General features: G+C 29.1%; 3 protein-coding genes across 5 annotated transcripts in view; all 3 read left to right on the forward strand.

Moving 5' to 3' along the window:
• Positions 1–29: 29 nt before the first annotated feature.
• Positions 30–2688, forward strand: LOC115240549 (high affinity copper uptake protein 1-like). Of its 2 annotated transcripts, XM_029815770.1 has the most exons (6): positions 87–207; positions 1012–1091; positions 1175–1308; positions 1368–1424; positions 1499–1693; positions 2011–2685. In XM_029815770.1, the coding sequence occupies exons 2-6, from the start codon at positions 1083–1085 to the stop codon at positions 2012–2014; spliced, it is 399 nt and encodes a 132-aa protein (XP_029671630.1). In that variant the 5' UTR covers positions 87–207; positions 1012–1082; the 3' UTR covers positions 2015–2685. The 2 variants fall into 2 exon arrangements, with proteins under 2 accessions (XP_029671631.1, XP_029671630.1); XM_029815771.1 differs by having other exon boundaries at positions 30–141; positions 1499–2688.
• Positions 2689–14121: 11433 nt separating this feature from the next.
• Positions 14122–19233, forward strand: LOC115240553. 2 transcript variants are annotated; one of them, XM_029815778.1, is made up of 4 exons: positions 14122–14265; positions 14677–17082; positions 17394–17608; positions 18033–19233. In XM_029815778.1, the coding sequence occupies exons 1-3, from the start codon at positions 14244–14246 to the stop codon at positions 17603–17605; spliced, it is 2640 nt and encodes an 879-aa protein (XP_029671638.1). In that variant the 5' UTR covers positions 14122–14243; the 3' UTR covers positions 17606–17608; positions 18033–19233. The 2 variants fall into 2 exon arrangements, with proteins under 2 accessions (XP_029671638.1, XP_029671637.1); XM_029815777.1 differs by having other exon boundaries at positions 17394–19233.
• A 479-nt stretch (positions 19234–19712) lies between these two features.
• LOC115240556 overlaps positions 19713–21152 on the forward strand; it is a 6616-nt gene continuing 5176 nt past the window's right edge. Inside the window, exon 1 of the mRNA XM_029815781.1 lies at positions 19713–20640. Coding sequence (XP_029671641.1) covers positions 20499–20640 — 142 coding nt within the window. The 5' untranslated portion in view covers positions 19713–20498. The remainder of the gene's footprint in view (positions 20641–21152) is intronic.

Raw genomic sequence — 21152 nt, forward strand, 5'->3', positions numbered from 1 at the left:
GGAGAAATCGATTTACTTAACATCCAGAACTCTTTGGCCCTTCACGACCAGGAGCCAGGAAGGATTTTAGCTCGCCGACGATATCATGTAGTCGCGGCACGTACCGAATCCACTCGTCGATTTCGTCCGGCGTATATAACCGTGAGCAGTGCCAACATGCATCATGATGACGTTACAATTTAAAACTTGAATTTTAGTTGGGCAAATGTTCGTAAAAGTATCAGTAGCATAGAAATGAGAATCTGTTAATAATTTAAATTACTTTTCACGCTCAAATTTACTATTAATGCAAAATAAAATTGCACGTTTTGAAAATTGTTTAGGAACATATTGTATAAGATACTACAACATGCACTTTGAGCTACTTGCGATTGCTATTCATCGCGAGAACCTAGGCTTCTATAATAAACATCATTTGAGAGATAATTTTTTTATATTAGTTTTTGTGTATACATATATAAATACTTTATATCATATTAAAAATAAACAACAAAAAATAAAAAACAAAATTAATATATCCTTTTAAAGTTTTTTTTTATAATTTTGAATCTCTGTTTTTTTTTTAGTTAAAAGCTATACAATGCATAGCTGGTGACACCATACATATTTTGAGATCTCTAAAAGAAAAATTGATATAAAAGTAAAATATTTGGATTGAGTATATAGGGGTGGGGAGAGGGGGGACTTTTTTACGAAAGAAAGAGACAGTATAATTTTTCTCTTGTGCACGATAAGAAATAAAAAAGAGATAGTACGAATTGTAATTTTTATTATTACTATATATATATCATTACTTATGTTTACAATAATTAATTAGAAATTGTCTCACACACATAGAGTTTAGTAATAAATGTTTGAGTTAAACTCAATCTTAAATCAACAGAATTTATTAGATAAAAAAAATGAGGACAATGTACACATTATATGGATTTTAAAAAAATTGTTTTTTCCGATAAGCATTTTAACTTCAAACATGATAAATGCATGATATGATATCTATGATTTGATAAGGTGATGTTTCTCGCACGACAATTTCATAATAGTGCGTGCTGGCTCTTACCTCAGTAATATTCTAAGGCAAGATGCATAGTGTAAGTGTTGGGATCTTTATCTCGTACTTATGTACTCGTTTTATTTATAATTATCGTAATTACAACGATTGTGCATCTTGCAGATGACATTCCACGGCGGCGTCGAGGAGACGATTCTGTTTAACGGCTGGCATATAAATAACGTGTCAGGAATGATTAGTTCTGTCATTGGCATTATTCTGCTAACTGCATTATACGAAGGACTAAAATCTTATCGGTGAGTGAAATATTAACTACGCATAAAAATATGAGCAATCAATCATGCATGCATTGCAGCGAGTTTCTTTTTGCGCGCACGATGTTTCTTAAGAAGAACCAAAGGAGATCTAGGAAGTATGTGTGTAATCTTTATTATTTTTGCAAAATGTTACAATTTTAGCATAATATTTATTACATGTTTATTACAGTGCATTGTTGTTCTCCAAAGCGCATTTTTTGCAAACGTTTTTACATGTAATCCAGGTAGTGCTTGCCTATTTTATCATGTTTATTTTTATGACGTACAACTATTGGCTCTGCATCGCCATTGGAGTTGGAACAGCTGTCGGATATTGGTTATTTGCGTGGGAAAAAACTAATAATGACAATACAGATTGTTGCTCGTAAATATATCTTTCAAAAATCAAAATTTAATAATTTTTTTTTAACAATAAATTATATCAATTAATATATTTTTTTTTATAAGAAGTCGGCTAATAATATATCATATTATAAAATATACTCTTATATATTTTTGTACATATATATATCTTTGTGGACTCTGTCGAGATTGGTCAATGCGGCAGTTTTTTATTTGACTAAGAGATAAAGTAATATATCGAGTTAAAAATCGTAACGTTAATATCTAACATAATAACAAACTCAGGAAATAACAATTACATCTTGATATTAATTTAATTTATTTTTTTTTCCTTAATAGATAAGCGCATATCTGCGAGATGAACGTTTTACAATCGCAACTAATCGGAAATTATCAATAAATATTATCTAATCTAATCTAATTTATTCCTTATGACGATATCCGTTCAGAATTGGTGTCTTTATGAATCTGTCACTAATTTCAAATATTTCGTCAGTCGTCGAATAACATAGGAATATTTGACACAATGGCGGACAATCAAAGTAGTGCAGCAATTTGTTATTCGGAATCAAATGAACGTATACGTCAACTTAATTCAGTTCGTCATATTATTTTCGGGTGGAACAGATTTAATTCTATAACTTGGCTACTGCTATTACTATTTTTCTGCATTTGGTGCATAGGGTTCTTTAATATGTATGAACCGACTCCGGAAGATAATCATCATGATCATCACGATCATCATTGAAACGAAGAATATATGGGAAAACATGAATGTTATCAAAAAATAGAGAAAAATGTAAGTATTTTATAATCTTTAATAAGAAATCCGTTACCAATAATAACTGTAAATATATGCGCGCGTATCATATAATTTCTGTGCAGGTTGATTTGCTTAAATTTATTTGTTTATATTAATTTTTCAATCTTTGTATTAATAAATTGGCATGATAATCACTGCATATTTTATTGATAAAATATATGTATAATAGAAAAATATGACTAATGAAATATCTTTATTTTTTTATTTAGATAACAAAAGAATTGAATCAATGTTAAAGTATCGGATTGTTAACAAATTTGGTGAATAATCGACATTAAACAAATTTTTAAAATAAACAATTAATTAAATTATTCATAAATAATTATAAAAAGAGATATAAGTATTGTAACAATAAGTTTATATGAAAAAGTGTATTATGTATATATTCCATACATTTTACGATTGAAATAAAGACTTCATAATAGAAAAATAGAAATTCCATCGTTTCTTAATCTATGTCTATATGTATAATAATATTTCTAATGTGATATCTAATAATATTTTTGTAACATATTTTTTATAATAAAATCTTAACAAGTTTTTTAGACAAGGGATGTTTTAATATATATATATTAAAACATATAATATTATTACTTCTATTAAAAGAATATAATACTTCCATTTAGAAATAAGCTACTTTGTATTCATTTACGGTATCTTTTTCCTATCCTAAAAGTACCAAAAATTACATTTGGGAATTCGCAAACCCCAAGAGGAATGCCATAATCTATGTCCAACCCATCTGAAGCACGCACGATCGCACTGGAAATAGATGAAAACATATTTGATGCGGGGAAAATATATGATATTAAGAAATATATGATATTTGAAATCAATTTAAGTGCATTTTTAATTATATGTAAAGTATAATTAAAGTATTGTAAACTTAATCTGATCTTATCTTGAATGAATGATAGGAAATGATAATGCTTTAAATTTTTTCTTTTCTCTATAAAAACATAGAATTTGAATTCAATATGCTTACGATATTTAAAAGCGCGAATAAATTTATCAAATTGTTTAAATATATATTATAATACAAATAAGTAAGAAAATAATCATTATTATTATGATATTTTTGTATGTTTTTTTTATTCTTGAATTAATTAAGATAATTTTCTAATTATTTAATTAATTCAAATGTACTTCACATGCCATATTAGCTTCTTTTGATATCACTTTCATAATTTCAATTCTTTTAAATTGCTGATTTAATGCATATAGCTATACAGCAATAGGTGCACGAAACGTGCATTATCATGCGATTTATGTGAAGGACAGTCATGATTGAATAGTTGTGTGCAGATAGAATGATGTTTCTGAATATATACCAAGAATTATCCTGTTAATCTCCCTTATAGAACGACATCAGTTGCGTTGATACACTGAGATGATAACCGAGGTTACCATAAAGACGTTTACACTTCTGGTACTTCCGGCGATCGATCTTCTTGTAAGAACATACTTTTATTGTTTTTAAGTTATATTAGTTTCTAGTGTGGTTCAAGAATTAATACACACGTCTTTTATTTCAAAGACACAAATTCCTTTTTTTTCCCGCGACATCCATTTTTCCTGCAGCCTTGAGCGGCCTTTGTGCATTAAGTCTTTTGAACCTAATAATCATGCACATTGCAGCTCAGCGGTGCGAGAATTTTTCTTTTTTTTTTCGTTGCAATTCACACACCACACACACGCCTCTGCCATTTCCTTGCCTTTTTTCTCTTACAATCGTTTGTAGCACGCTCTAATTTTACTAACATAATAATAGCGAATGTAGACCGTCATTCGCGTATGACCTTTCAACGCTGCATGTATGTACATGTCAAAATGTCATGGGTGATCGACAGCCGTTTACCAATAAAATTAACGACTGAAATACGAAAAATGCGTTTTGGTTATTCAATCAATATTTCAGCTGATCGTTGTCTGTATTAATAGCGGACTCAAAGTCAACCAATCAATTTGTTATTAAATATTAATGACATTTCTCTTGTGTGTGAAATGCATGTCGCAAGCTTATTATGAGCTTTAAGTAAATATGAATGAAATATTCTACAGCATGAAGAAACAGTGCTTTTCCATCGATGTGACATATTTGTAACAAGTGATATACATATGTGATTATAAAAAAAATTGTAGATAAACTGTAATTGTTATAAAATGTTCTAATTGCGAAAGTAGAAAAACGTATTAAAAGACTAACGTATTAATATATTCATGGAAAAATAATCTATTTAAATACTACATGTATAAATAGAAGGAAACGCGACTGATCGATATCACCATTTGCTACATTGTAAAACAACTTTTTAGCATAGAGAATTCTAATTATAAAATAAAGTTTTTCTATGACATATATTTTTCCTCTCTTATTTTAATTTATATAAACTATAAGTGCATATGTATTACACGCGTAACATTGTTTAATGTAATGTAAAAATACAATCTTTCTTTCTTTTTATATATATATAAATATCATATACAATATAATGTTGTCTATAATTTTGATAAATTAAATAATTATTTTAAAAAGTTCTTTTAAATCATATTTATCTTTTTGTTGTATTTGATATGTAAATACACCTGTAGGATATCTTGAATCTTTAAAAAAGGCTTGTGTTCATTAGTTAGATATGTACTGCCGATTATAGTTGAGAATTTTCCCCTTTTTTAAAGGGAAATACAATCTGATCTGGATGGATAATCATGGAGATATTCGTCGCCAAATATCCCGACGCAGTTAGAATGTACGCGTGTGGGACTGATCGATACTGGCGTCGCTAGGTGGTAAGCCGTATATTTCTCCTTTACGCATCAACCCTTCGAACGTATCGTGCCCTTTAGTCTCAATCTGTCGTTTGGTTAAAGCTACCCTTGGTTAATACAGTAAGTGCACAAAATATATCCTGTTGCTTAGATTTAGAGCATTTTTATTATAATGTTAGTCGGCACAGAGAGATAGAATATATACTTGTTTATTGCAGTAACAAGCTAAATATATAATTTTATAAAAGAATTTTTTTATAATGCAATATATATTGTCATAAAAAATATGTATAATTTATTTAACTTAATGTATTGATTTTCAAATTTAATTATAAGCATTTGAAATTCATATATTAATCTTTAATTTTGCAAGAATAAGACATTTGGAATGATACTTGTATAGAATAATATAATGGTACATTAAATGACATTTTTTTTTGTATTTAATAGATATTATATTTATTTCGCGTTTTAATATTTTTTTAATTGTTTAATGTAATGTAAAAATACAATCTTTCTTTCTTTTTATATATATATAAATATCATATACAATATAATGTTGTCTATAATTTTGATAAATTAAATAATTATTTTAAAAAGTTCTTTTAAATCATATTTATCTTTTTGTTGTATTTGATATGTAAATACACCTGTAGGATATCTTGAATCTTTAAAAAAGGCTGCCGATTATAGTTGAGAATTTTCCCCTTTTTTAAAGGGAAATACAATCTGATCTGGATGGATAATCATGGAGATATTCGTCGCCAAATATCCCGACGCAGTTAGAATGTACGCGTGTGGGACTGATCGATACTGGCGTCGCTAGGTGGTAAGCCGTATATTTCTCCTTTACGCATCAACCCTTCGAACGTATCGTGCCCTTTAGTCTCAATCTGTCGTTTGGTTAAAGCTACCCTTGGTTAATACAGTAAGTGCACAAAATATATCCTGTTGCTTAGATTTAGAGCATTTTTATTATAATGTTAGTCGGCACAGAGAGATAGAATATATACTTGTTTATTGCAGTAACAAGCTAAATATATAATTTTATAAAAGAATTTTTTTATAATGCAATATATATTGTCATAAAAAATATGTATAATTTATTTAACTTAATGTATTGATTTTCAAATTTAATTATAAGCATTTAAAATTCATATATTAATCTTTAATTTTGCAAGAATAAGACATTTGGAATGATACTTGTATAGAATAATATAATGGTACATTAAATGACATTTTTTTTTGTATTTAATAGATATTATATTTATTTCGCGTTTTAATATTTTTTTAAAAAACAAGGAAATTTATATAAATGAGAAATATAAAATAGATTGACTTACGATTAATAATGAAATATTGATACAAAATATTGGAAGAAAAGAGAAAAACCTGTTCTCTACATCAGCGAACTTCCGCGGAAGTTATCGCGAACTTTCCATTCGTTACCCTCTACAAATTTGCAGGCAGGTCAGTCTAGATATCAACGAATGATAATTGCATTCCCGAGTGAACGTGCATTCGAGCTTTTAAACGGAAAATTTCTGGCTACTGTCCAAATTGGATTCTTCATGTGTCACATCTTGTAAAGTAAGATGATATGATATGCAGGAAGAGTTTTGTATACATAAACATTTTAATCTCCTGCATATGCAGGACATGTAAGGGTGCAATATATTTTGATATAATGTTTTAGGCAAAATTAATGTCAGATCGAAATAATACAAAATAATCAAATAAAATTTGTAATATTAATTGGAATTCCTACTGACTATTGCTATCGATTATTATCAAATTAAGTTTGATATATGAACAAAGAAATTGTTTATATTTTTACATTAATAATGAATTTTTTTACACTTTATAATAATATAATTTTAATTAAAGTTCATACAATTTTTTAAGTATGAATTAAAATATATTTTATAAGAGCTATTGGTGATGATAATATTTATAACATATGTTAAATAATTCTGTAATTTTAATATTTTAGAAAAATTGAATTTATACTGACATGAATTATTGTTTGAAACAGTAAGTTTATGATTCCTTTGGTAGATGGCAACACAAATCTCTTTCTCGCATAGTTTTGCGAAATAAAACGTGCGTACGTATATATCGGTAAAGCAACACAATGATTTAAACTGCGTTATGAATGCGCAAATTTACATTATTCTTCCTAAAAAATGGTATAGTCATAAACAGCAATTTATTTTACTGGAATTTTATATTATTTAAATAATTTATTTTTTATTGTAATTTTATTTTATTCAAACAATTTATTTTTCATTGCAATTTAATATTATCTTAATATTTTACAAGCTACGGACAGGAATAAAAAATTGCTAATTTCGAGCGAGGTGATAAATTATGACCAATCGGAGCGAGCAATATGAGGTCGTCGTAAAAGTATGACTTAGACATAAATCGAGAACGAAGCCTTATTCCTTTCGTGTCTTTGTTACGTGTAATTTTTTTCGTCATAAGCAGATGTTAATAAATTCACAAAAATGCCACGTCACGCTGCGTGCTTGATATGCGAAATTCATTTAAATAACAATTGCTGGCAACGAACGCCATTTCATAAAACGTAAAAATAAAGTATATGGCGATCATATATAAACATAGAATGATATTGGGCATGCGCGTTAAAAAACACTTATTCTGCAGATACGATCGGACGTCACATTTTGCGGCAACCCCGTCGGAATCTGATAAAGAATGTGCGCAAGTTTAACGAACACCTCAACATAATCGTCTTTTCCAACGTTCACTTTCTACCATATGATATGCTATTACCGATCTTTCTATAGGATTCAATTTAAGTTACAAAATCATCTAAAGTAATATCTATAAATTTGTAAGATTCATAAAAAAACCATGTTTTTTAAATATAATTTTATCTAATTTTATTGTACCCCAACAACATTAAGTTCCGTATATTAAATATAGTCCTTAACAAAAGATTTGATATAAAATATCATAATCGCGTAAAAATCTCAAAACAAATGATTTTCTTAGTGATATTACTTATATGAAAAATGTACAAAAAATTATTTTATATTTCCGATTTATAGTTATTGGCCATGGGTCTCCTTTAACAAAAAATGATTTTTAGATATCGATACATGTATACAATGCGAGACGTTTTTTCTGATGGACATTTGATTTGATTGAAGTTTGAAATCGACTTTCTATCCGATGGATCGTTGCGTAGTCTCAGATCTGGTCGGTTTTGCGACCTTGGCCTCCGTTGACACTGTATAATATAACGCATGACACATAAGGGCGGGTAATGTTAAACACGCGATCCGATATGTATACGCGAGTTGCAAGAAAATCGCTGCGACACAACCTACGACGTCCGTTCCGCGTTGCCGTTTTATAAGCAGAAAGTGAGTGAGAATTTATGCTCACCCAAGGTGGTCAGCACAATATCTGCAATTTGCAATTACAGATCGTGAACTAACTTTTAAATTTCTCAGCGCTGACGTCTTTCTTAATAGTGATTTTCGTCACGGGCACGCAGAGAACGAGATATCAAACACGAATTCTCTATAATGTCCTAGATCGGTTCCTGTGCAAGCTCGGTCTGAAATTATACGGAAAATTATTACACGGAAAATTACGGTGTGACCAGCCGCAATATCAGATCTTTATATTTGTTCATTTTTTTTTTTATTGCGCTACAATAACCACACGTCCGTGATACTTGTGTACAGCCGGGATATTTCACAGTGCGAGACACTAAAAACTAAAGCTATTAGCCACAAGCCACAAGTCACAATTTCTTACATTTTCTTTGTAATTTATAGATAATATCAAGATGACTTTGTGTGTGTATAATTGCAATGGTTGGTTACGCCTTTTAACTGTTTTTAAAAAAATCGTGAGCGAAGAAAAATAATAACAGACTTGTTCTGTATTATTACTAAAACTTACACATATTAAAAGTATTTTATCAGATTATTAAATTTTTTATGATATATTTTTCAAGATATAATATTGATAATATTAAATTCGTTTCTGTTGCGTAAAAAATATTGTCGATATAGCTATTATAACTCTTAACATTTCAGATATCAAGATATACATTTTCTTAATGATATAATATTGCTTATAATATAAAATAATACATCAAGAGAAATAATTGCTGCCAAAGAAGGGATAATAATATAGCATCTATAATTTTAAGTTTTAATTTTTTATGTCGCTATGCTTTACTGTTTAAATTTGAATAAAATTATATCAGCAATTTACAATATTGAAACGTGTAAGAAGATTAATTTGACGGTCTAACTGTGTGCTGAAATTTCAAATTTCGTGTCCGCGATCTTTGGTAGCGTCACTTCCTATCCGCGTGAGCGAGTTCTGACCCATTTCACGAAGAAAGAAGCCAGGTCGGGCCTCTATCGGTTGTCCATCTGGTTGGCGTGTGACCTTTCGCATCCCTTCGTTACCTGGCCGCGCGAATAACGGATAAACGAACAATTTGGATTTCTTGGATTCATCTGTATGATAAAAGTACAGATAAAGTCAAAGTTTCTACTTTTTTTTTAATTTATATATTTGTCTATGACAAATTCATCAGTGCTTAATCTTATCTCATAAAACAAGCTGACCCCTTTCAGTGTGAGATAAAATTAAGAGAAACTGCGTTTAACGAAATGTGTAGTAAATATACAATGATTTCAATCATAATTGAGTCATAAAAATGTTTCCTGAAACTTGACTTTGGAATTGTGACAACAATAATGCCAAATATTGGTTAAAAAATACTAACGCTTACAAAGTTATTTAAAATATTAAATCTTGATTTTTAAAGATATGTAACTGGTTAATATATAATATGCAATTTGATTGTATATATAATCAATTAATCAGCTACACACACTACGAAGAAATTTGAGGCTTTTAAACATGTTAGGTACATGATTTCACATCGATTTTATAACGCTCATCGTCTTTACCTTTGTCTTGTCACGCCGTGTTATTGTGATCGATTGATATCATCTCTGCGTCTGCAGCAAATATGTAATTAATTGAATTTCCTTGTTTCTACGTGTACTCTTGGGCCGCCTGTGACAGCCGCGTGTTCAATAACGTTTGAAAACTACATTTCGCCATTTAATTTTGAGCATAACATTTTCATTCAGTTAATAGATTTCGTTCATATTGACAAATTAAGGAATCAATATATTAATATATTAATATATCAAGATACATATACATATGTCGACAATTTTTTGCAATTTGGTTAACAAATTATAGTGTCGAGCAGTAATGCATATGGTAATCGGGAAAGATGTATTATGAGAAAATATATGCAAATCTTTCCTTACTACTTTTCATACCATCTAACTTATATTGTATATATGTATATACATATACATATATATATATATACATTTTGTTTAACTTTAGTTTGAGATATCTTACAAAAATTTTATTTTTTTATTTGATGATACTTCTAATTATTAACTAATATTAGTTACTATTATATCAAAAATACCAAGAAGGAAATGCTCCGCTAGTTAAAATTAAAAATAAGGAAATAAACGGCGTAAGGAGCAAAGCGCAGTACTTAGGGTGCAAAAAACGATATTTATTAACGTTTAGTAACGTTATTTGTCGTGCTTTCCGGCGTCTGTTGTTTATAATTTTTATTTTTTAATTAATTTCATGACCGGTAAATAGCGCTGAAGATGACCCCAAAAAAGGTCGAAATGTACGCAATTTATAGTTTTCTCTATCATCATTAATTAATAAACATTGATTTTTGCGCCCTAAGTACTGCGCTTTGCTCCTTACGCCGTTTATTTCCTTATTTTTACTATTATATTAGTTACTAACAATTAATAAATATTATAATTACACAACTAAATTAGTGAATTTAATTTGAAGCTAAATTTTATATCAAGCATTTTGTGAAATCGTGAAAATTGCGTTTAGGATAAGTAATAGTCAGCATATGTTCAAAAGTTAAAATTTTCGCCTTTTCAGTGTTTTACCAATGTACATATCATATATAAAATTTGCATTAATTATTCAGAGACAGTAAAATATTAATTACTCTTATATCTAGAAAAAACAAAAAGTCTGTATTATTTTTAATCATATAATTAAATTAAGATGTAGTTATCTACTTAAGCAATTAATTGTCAATCACACATTATGATAAGATTAGTACTTCATTACTACGATCGTTAAAAAGAGAATTTTCTTTAATCTGATTTTTCGTATTTGTGTCACATAGTATAAGTAGTAATTCTGCTTAGGTCATATAAATGGAGATTGTATAGGTGTAGAAGGGTACAAAAGATCACGAGGTTGCTCGTAGAGCAGTATTCAAATTGCAATTTCAACTATAAATGCAAGCACGATAAAGCAAAATTGTGAAATCGTTTTTTCTTTGGCAGCAGTTTTTATAGTATCATTATAACAAAATTTATTTAAAATAATATATGTGGCGAATCTAGAAAACGCGAAAATTTAAAATATTCTATGCACAATTTTTCTTCTTTTTCGATTGATCTCTGTCGAGCAAGAAAAGCATTAAACTCGATAGCAATCCGTGGCGAAAACTATGCCTTGTCTCGTCGATCTTGAGATCCTTGATAAAAGAACATTAATTTCTAATAAGGTCAATGTAATGAGTCCTCGTATCTGCATTGGCAAGACGCATAATGTTCGTCAACCAAGTACCGCAGCATTGAATAGGCACTGAATTGCCTATGGTACAACTCATAAGGAACAAAAGCTTCGGGACGTGAACTATACATGGCCACAATATGACCACCCGATGATTCAGTACTTGGCGACACGTAGACGGAACTATAAATTAAGATTAATTGGACGAATTACATATGGATCGTATTTGATGCCAATCTTGATGCGTAAAAATGTAAAATGATTAGATCAATTTCAAACATTTGATCGAACAAGCGAGTGTACATGCGATGAAGGTAACAGTAATATCCAAACAGAACATATGCTCAAAACATATTAATATTTATAAAAAATATTTTAATTTTACAAATACATTATTTAAATATTTACTAAAAATTTTGTTATCTTTATGTTGTTTAATAAGATCTTTAAAGATAATATTGTGTTGTTAAATTTGACTCCCTAATGTAATAATATCGTATTATATATGTTATTATTTTTATATTTCTTGAAAAATATCCGGAAAGATCATCGTTATTCCAAGGCGTTTATTGATATTATAAATTATTTTTGCAGTAACTCGTTTATTTTCTTCTATGATGCGGGGTCTACGTTTCCAGTTTGATAAGAGCGCTCTAACGTCTGGTCGATTGCATGAAGGATATATACTTGAATAATACGCCTTGACCTCTCTTTTCTATTCGTTTTACAACGTCACTGTGTCTTGAATTCACCAGTGACGTCATAGAAAGCTTAACTCAAGAGCATTGCTCGCTCAGTAAAAACGGTCTTATTGAGTACAGCCGGTTGCGGCTCGCGTGCCGGCTATTTGGTTCCCTTATCACATCCGACGGAACCCTAAGTACGCAGTTTTTCTTTAATCAATCTCATCGGCGGAAATGGCAGTATTCAAATCACACGCTGCCCATATATAGCCTCATTTTTCGTCTGTTCATATCGCGCTAATCATATCGCAATTGGTAATAGACTTAATATACTGCCTGGCCAGGAATTACTGCGATCAGATTAAAATAGACTGAAAGTATGAGCAAAATACGTCGGTTGATTATACGAGAATAATATTCTGTGCGTTGTTTTGTGCATTTTTAAAATTTATTTTATAACTTTTTTTTTAGTTTTTAATATTTTAATTTTTCAATATATATAAATCAATATTTAAATATAAATTTAAATAAATATTTTCTCTGTTTTGTATGTTCCGTTATCTTTTTTTATTCATATATTTCAAAAAATATTTCCAATATTATATCTAAACAAATACTCTCGTTCATATTTTTTATACGCATTTATACGTGTATAATATATTTCAATAAAAAATTCAAAATTTGTCATAAAAATTATTACTTTATTGTTTATTTAATAAACATACAGAAGTTTTATAGCCAGACTTTGATCGATATGTCTTATATTTTCCAGATTTAATCTGTTATCGCAAGAAAATAATTTATTATATAAATATGATATAAATGTATAAACTTATTTTCGATATATATAGTAAGAAGTGGAAATATATAATATGAAACATAAATAAGACGAACTATTTGTATATATATGCGGAGATAAAAATATTTTCTTTTCCTGATATACATACATATATTCTAATGTCAATCATCCGTTCCACGAATGATACGCTCTTTAATCGAGCGATATTGATTAATTAAATAAACGTTCTAATTAACCAAACAAATAAACGTCTGAGATTAGTTATTACAATGAGTAATTGAGATGATTTTAATCACTCCAATCACTTAAGCAATCGCGTTAAGTCCTATTATTATAAACAAATCTCATGCATATGTTGATAATTAAAAAAAGAAACAAAAAAAAAATAACACGCAATTGATCCGATGCAGATAATAACTTCCAAATTTATTGTTTTCGGTTTACAGCATCATAATGAACTATATAACAAGCTTTATAAATATTATGTAATAAATTTAATAATTTAAACTAATAAATAATATAACATAAATTTAAACTACATTTTTTTTCTTTAAATTTTTCTTGCCTCTCATGTTAAATATAGTTAAAAATTGAGCAAGCAGCGAGATAAATTGATGAGTTTCTGTTGACAACGAGACTTGCATCGACGTGACCGACCCATGAAAGATAAGCGATGACCCAAAGAATGTCTTCCTCGTACTTAAAGATGTAGAGGGGGACAGTTTTTATCTCGACCTTTCACATCTATATACTTTGCCGGGTCGAGATTCGTTCTACATACTGCGCGCTGAACATTTAACAGACTCGTCTCAGTAAGAGATGTTCAGTTTACGATTACTCGTTCATCATGAAGGAACAGTCGAAAAGTGGTGAGAGTAAACATTAATATATATTTTTCTTATTTTCTCTACGTAATTTAATCATAATTGTAATTATATCATAATTACAGATAATTTATTAAAATATTAAAAAATAAAATCTAGAAGTATGTCTCACTGCATTTATATATAATATGCATATTTTTATTTTTACATTTTATTTACATTTTATTTTATATTTTTATTACACATTTATTTATTACAAAATAAACATGTTTTGTAATAAATAAAAAATTGTTGCCGCGTATATATATTTTTCTAATTTATTATATTTATATACATTTATCATGTCAACATACATTATATACATTTTATTTTGAACTATATATGTTTGTTTAAATACAATTTTTTGCCATTTTATTAGTAAAATGTATAAGTAAATAAAAATTTATATTTATACAGAAAAAGACTTAGTAGTAACTTTGGAAGAAGGATTACAACAGGAGAAGCAGGAATATATAAACAAGCTCAGATATAACACCAACTGTTGCAAGCAATGGATACGATGCATCAGACTAATATTTTTATTAGAACTGACGTTATTTTTTGGATGGGGTTGTTACATGATCTTACAGAGTTATCATTCCCGAGTAATGGAAAATGAGGTTACGGATAGCATTCGTGAGAGATATTTACCAGTGTTTGAATCAGTGTCTGAAGTACAGAAAGCACATCCAACTACGAAAGAAATGCCTGTGATATTTGTCAAACCGGAAATTATCACAGATAAGCTAAATAATTTTCTGGGAGGCATAGAATCGACTAAGGAACAAGGCAAGACAATTGTAATAGATGTAGACAGCATAATGCCAACGAGTTCACAGAATTCTATTAGCATGCTAAGTAATAATATGGTGGAAGCAAGTGATATCAATAATTCACCGATGACATCACCGTCGGAAGATTTAGTGTATAACGAAGAATTTATGAAGAATTTGATGCCATGGAAAATTTTTTCTTTCAAAGATTCTGTTAATAATAAACGATTTCTTGAAAAACTGCAAAATATAGCTAAATTAATAGAAATTAATGATTCAGAACAGTTTGAAAACAGCTATGATTTTACTGAGGATGCTAATCGATTGACGTTAAACAACCAGAAAGATCGTGCATTAGATACATCCAATGAAATCGAAAGTTTAGGACTTGATGTTACAACGAGTGTAAATCTTGAAGATTTCATGAATTTCAAAATAAACTTTGATAATAGTCCGCAAGATCTGGGACAGAGATTTCTCGATTTAACAAAAGTTGAGATGCAAGATGATCATGGTGAGAAGAAGAATGGTTTTTTGGAAGCTTGGACTGACGAACAAGTAAATACATCTTTAGAATCAGATCTCGTTATATGTCCACCTGATCAATCCTCTGAATCTTCTGATATGTCTTCAGAACATTTGATCACAAATCCTTTGATTTCTCAATCTGTATCAGTACCAGAATTATTAGAACAAATTAAAAATATTTTGAGTAATGATAATACAAAAAATAAAGATAAACATGACGCAGATGATAGTAACATGTCGATGTCAACATCATCTGACGCATTTGCGTCCGAAAACGATGAGCATTTTGCTTTCGATACACAGATACCTATCGTACAAAATATACAAGATCATCATTTGTCAGAAATTATTGCAAACACAAAAGAAGAAGAAGCAAAATATAATTTAATGAAGAATATTGAATCTATTGATTCCGAGTTTTTGCAACCAAAAATACAAGACATTGCAGAATCTTCGACACCAAATGTTAAATTTCAGTGGTTTAATGCGCCCCCTACTTTTGCAAACGATCTACAATTTGGATTGAAAGACATATCAGAATCGAGCAAGACACAAAATCCATCATTAGAGGATACAATTGAGAACACGGAGACCAACACTTTTATTCCAGGAAAAGATAAATTCCATATTCAATGCCAGACCGAACTCAAAATGAATGTTCTCAGAATTAGATGTCCTGAAATGATGATTGATGAAGAATGGAATTTTACTTCTTCTGGTACACATATAAACGATTTTTTAAACGTTAATAATTTCAAAAATAATTTTTCTAATATGGATGATTATAATGATGATTACAATAAAGATGAAAGCAAACAATCGAGGGATGAATCAATTTCTAACGAGAATTCTGATAAAAAAGTTGCAAGCTTGCAGCACAGTGTACCTAAAGTAACCGACGCAGTTGAATTACAAGAAAATATGTCAGTAAGAAGTTTGAAAAACGCATTTGATTTTACTTTCAAAATAGATTCTTTTGATAGACCAGAAATCGATAAACACGATGAAATTAATAGTCCAGACAAAGAAAAAATAAAGCAAGAAATATCCTCTTCTTCTACAACGATATCCTCCTTTACTAGTGAATTTGATTCAGACACCGTCGATTTGAACAAGGAGTGGAATCCATTATTAGAAATTTTCGATATGCTACAACAAAAACAATTAAAAGTTACAGAAGAACAAGATCTTTTAAATTCCAAAAATGCTGAAACTTTTTTGGAAAATAACCAACGCGTTTACGACTTGGAAAAGAAACTAACTTCTATATTTAATGATGAAATTTTAAATATTATAAAGCAACAATATCTATCAGAAAGTTTTTCTACAGATGATTATTCGGATTACATTTGCAACATTTCTCTTAACATCTGTTCTTCGTCTCCAAATTCATGGCGTCAGACGTATGTTGATTTAAAAAAATTCTTGGAACATGTACATGATCATGATAATCCATCCGATATAGGGAACGACTACAATTACAGAAAGAAACGAATGGCTGATGATTTAACGGAGCAATATGGTAAGTTAATTATTATATTAAAAAAAGAAATATAAATAAACTTGTTAATATATCTTCCTTATTATTTATAAAATATATATTATCCATAAAATAACTTTAAAAAATTATGTGTCTCGTTCTTCAGATAAGAGATAGTTTTAATAATATTTACCGATATTACCGGTAGCTATGTAAAATATAATTTCATTTTTCATGTGACAAATTTATTAATAAATGTGAGTTAATACACTGTAACTAGAGACATTTTTGAGCTTCTATTTATTTATTTAAATACGTGTATGTGTATCAAAATTATGTTTTTTATATTACAGAACAAGTATCAAATACATTGGAAGAAATTAATAAAAATGTAAATGTATTACAAAAATTGAAAACAATTTTTCGAAGAATGGAGGTTTTTGCCGCCTGCATTGATACACTTCATGAACGTCATCTTCTTAATAATAAACTGGATGATGATTATGTTTCGAACGAATTTTCGATGGAAACTAATGAACACCGAGACTCAGATATAAATCCATAAAAGGTAAATGGAAAATATATAATATATATAAATATTTCTATTTTTGTATACTATGTTAGTTTTTTATGTATTTTATAATTGATTTATAAAAATATTTGTTTTATTTATGCCGACTATATTACACATTCACACATCTATTACATTGTAATAACTACATTATTATGATCAAAGAGAGAAGAACGAATAATAGATACGTATATCATACATACATACATATAAAGTACATTTCAATTGTTTTTTTATCGCACAATATGTTATTATATTTAATATGTATACTTAATATGTAATATTCTCTCTCACACGAAATTTGTTCGTAAACCTATGGATATTTGACAAAAGCATGCCATGGTATAATTAGTGCGTTGCTCATATGCCTGCGCATAGGCCTTGAACTTATTCATGCTAATTTGTTACGATTTATATGTAGCTGCGTTAATCCGATAACGTTCCCATGCGTTGGTTAAATGACGATTACAATTGGCCGTTCGATGATTATAAAACTGGCAAAGTAGGTCAGGCTCGTAAATCTTTAGAATAGTTCTTGATTATGCATAATCTTTTAAGAGGTGCCATTTTTACTTTAAAATAAATTCTAGATTATAATTCTGTATTTTACTACACATTACAAATGTCTTCTTTAATATTTATACATGGCAATGAAATTGCTACCTACGTCATTAATTACTAATTCAATTGTGCTACATCGTTTTATTTAATGAAGATATTTATTATATTTCAAGTTAACGCATCAATGTATCGTGTAATCGTTTATTAAAAGTATATAAAGCATATATTTTTGCAAATTGCACAACATCGTGTACGAAAAAATTCAATTGATTTATTTAACAATTCTAACATTTAAACTGATCGAAAATGTTGCAAAATATTCAAAGTTACGTAAATGATATATTTAATAAAGTAGGATAGCTGATCTTATCAAGTTTGTTATTGATTTGATATAGCGTTGCACTTCTTTATTAATGTCAGCACCCAGCCAATCACGATTTAATCGCGCTCTGACCTTACACCTTACCAGTTTCGTGAAACATGCAAGATCGACCACGACAGTTCGATCACTATTTCGATCACCGGATGAGCATTTTGGTAAATTGCCTTGTAAATCACGGCACGTCCTGCACGCGTCTTGTTAAATTTATGAATTACACGCAAGCCTTCGTGATCGATGATCGATGCAAGCCTTTTCCTGTCGAAACAAAAGGTGAAGCGCGATTGTTGTTAAAACGACATAATTCCATACGCGCCTTACTGCTACTATAAACAGATGTGGCAAAGCGCGATGCACTTGGCGTGTAGGCAAACACATTCCTACGATAGTCTGGCCATAAAATACTGGCAACATAACAATAAATTTTCCGTCGCTTTCGTGCACACGCTGCCGGATGAGCCTCCTTTGTAATCTGTAAAGTTAACATTTCAAACTCGACCGTATTCGCTGACGAAGAGACGCGATAACGGGCACAAATGATAATGGAGAAACTATGCTAGATACTCAGATAAATTCTTATAAGAAATGCGCTAGAAACTTTAAGGGATAATAAACTTTGCAGGAAAAACTGTGCTCAATTTTTATAAATCTGTTTCTATTGTATGATACTTATAAAAATCACGAAAAAAAGAAAATATAATTAATATATTTTTATATCTATTAGACTTTTCAATTTTAATGAATGCTCCTTATAATTGCAACATGGATAATTTTTGCAAATTATTTGTTGCAGACACATAAAAAAATAATGTAAGCTTTAAAAAAAATTGTTTTTTTGAAAGAGGTAAGTAATAAAAAAAAAAAAACAACACATAAGCAAGCAACTTCTAGATATTATTTAATGTTTTTGATATATAAATAAATTTTTAATTGATTAATATGAACAATAAAAAATCAAATATTTAATTCGACATATCGTTTAGATTGATTAAAATAATTGCGGCATTTTTATATTTTATATAATTTATATGAGGCGTCAGTATAAGACGAATTTTTTTACTTAAAGTTTGATCTCGTGTAATTGCGAAATATATATATTATACGAAAGATTAGATCAAATTTCTTCGAATCAACTAGAAAAACTTAAATTGTTAATACAATCAAGATAGTAATTACGAAAGTTTGCCTGAGTGACTTTCTTGAAAATTAAATATTGTTATATGCGTTTTATGGACTGTTCAATTTCACATATAATTTAGTAAGAAATGCTAAATTTAACCACTGATATATGAGGATCTATATTGAGAATAGATGCTAGATGATAACGATGCAGAGCAGAGCTTCGAAGGGTTGTTTCCTGGTAACGTCCTGAAAAGGAGCTAGGCTTTATGTGTTGGATTCTCATAAATTTTGTTGGCAATGCTCGGTAACAGAACATAGCCACATTTAATCGCATCTTTCGTAGCGATCGAAGTTCAGCCAGCTAGCTTCGTATTCAGATTCTCAAAGAAGGCGGTAAGGTAACCACCTTATGGTAGAGTATTTTCTGCTTTAGTGGTGGCAGCACGGAGAGTGTTTCGTAGTGGGGATGCTTCAAAGGCTTAAAAGGCCTTCTGACGTCCTTGTAACACGCAGTCTTGGAATCAAACATACTTGTATCCCGTGTAAGTAAGTGGATCGAAAGTGCGAGGAGTATTCTCACTTAAGTTGGCTATTGTTGGTTCCACGTTAAATTTTCATCGATGTGATCTTGTGTATGGTCGAGATCAATTCGTTAAGAAATCAAACGAAAGAATAGAACCGAGTGGAATAAAAGTTTATGTAAAAAAGGAAGTGATTTTTTTTTCTCGCGAGTTATCTCTTTGCCAGAGTCTTCATTTGTGATTTGTGACATCGTATAAGTGATAATAATTTAATTATTTGCATAAAACAATCTATCGAGAAACAATGAAAGACGGAATGTGTTTCCAAATAATTATATCAATTTTATTGGTCATATCAATATTTTCGCCGCCAATGTCCGATGCCCTTACTACTTTTGGGAAGACCAATCCGAATCAAAATACTCCAACAGCATCACCAACACCAAGTACGTATATAAATTAAATAATAAAAATTTAAAGTTAATAATGCGATTAGCATGTATATCTAAATAAGTATATTTTAAGAATAATAATATAATAATTTACTTTTTTTTTGCAATGTTTTATTTATTTTAGTAAAGTTATATAATTATACTCTATTATTATTATTATTATTTCGAAAAAAGTACTTGTTTTAATAAATTTTTGATATATTAGATTTTTATAGATTTTTTACACAAATAAATTATTAACTTGTATTTATCGTGTGATATAGATATGTGTTTAAACAACTTAATCACAATTAATAATTTTGAAGTCTATCTAATAGAGAAAAAGCGCATATTTATCAAGACATATTTATAATCGATAAATATCTTAATGCGTATAGCAATTTTATTTTAACGTTGTCTATTTATTTCATATTAAACAGAAATTCTAAAAATCGTAGAATCGTAATTATAGATTCCGTAAGAATCGTAATTATAGATTCCCTATTTCTTTAATTCAGATATATATA

This window comes from Formica exsecta, unplaced genomic scaffold (genome assembly GCF_003651465.1).
Source record: "Formica exsecta isolate Colony F162 unplaced genomic scaffold, ASM365146v1 scaffold442, whole genome shotgun sequence".
Taxonomy (NCBI): domain Eukaryota; kingdom Metazoa; phylum Arthropoda; class Insecta; order Hymenoptera; family Formicidae; genus Formica; species Formica exsecta.

Excerpts from the sequence above, each read along its gene's own strand:
- LOC115240553 (XM_029815777.1), top strand. The coding sequence starts at position 14,244 with ATGAAGGAACAGTCGAAAAGTG. Across the intron at positions 14,266-14,676 it reads GAAGGAACAGTCGAAAAGTG|AAAAAGACTTAGTAGTAACT; the intron begins GTGAGAGTAAAC and ends ATATTTATACAG. Across the intron at positions 17,083-17,393 it reads TGATTTAACGGAGCAATATG|AACAAGTATCAAATACATTG; the intron begins GTAAGTTAATTA and ends TTTATATTACAG.
- LOC115240549 (XM_029815771.1), top strand. Across the intron at positions 1,309-1,367 it reads GAAGGACTAAAATCTTATCG|CGAGTTTCTTTTTGCGCGCA; the intron begins GTGAGTGAAATA and ends CATGCATTGCAG. Across the intron at positions 1,425-1,498 it reads AACCAAAGGAGATCTAGGAA|TGCATTGTTGTTCTCCAAAG; the intron begins GTATGTGTGTAA and ends TGTTTATTACAG.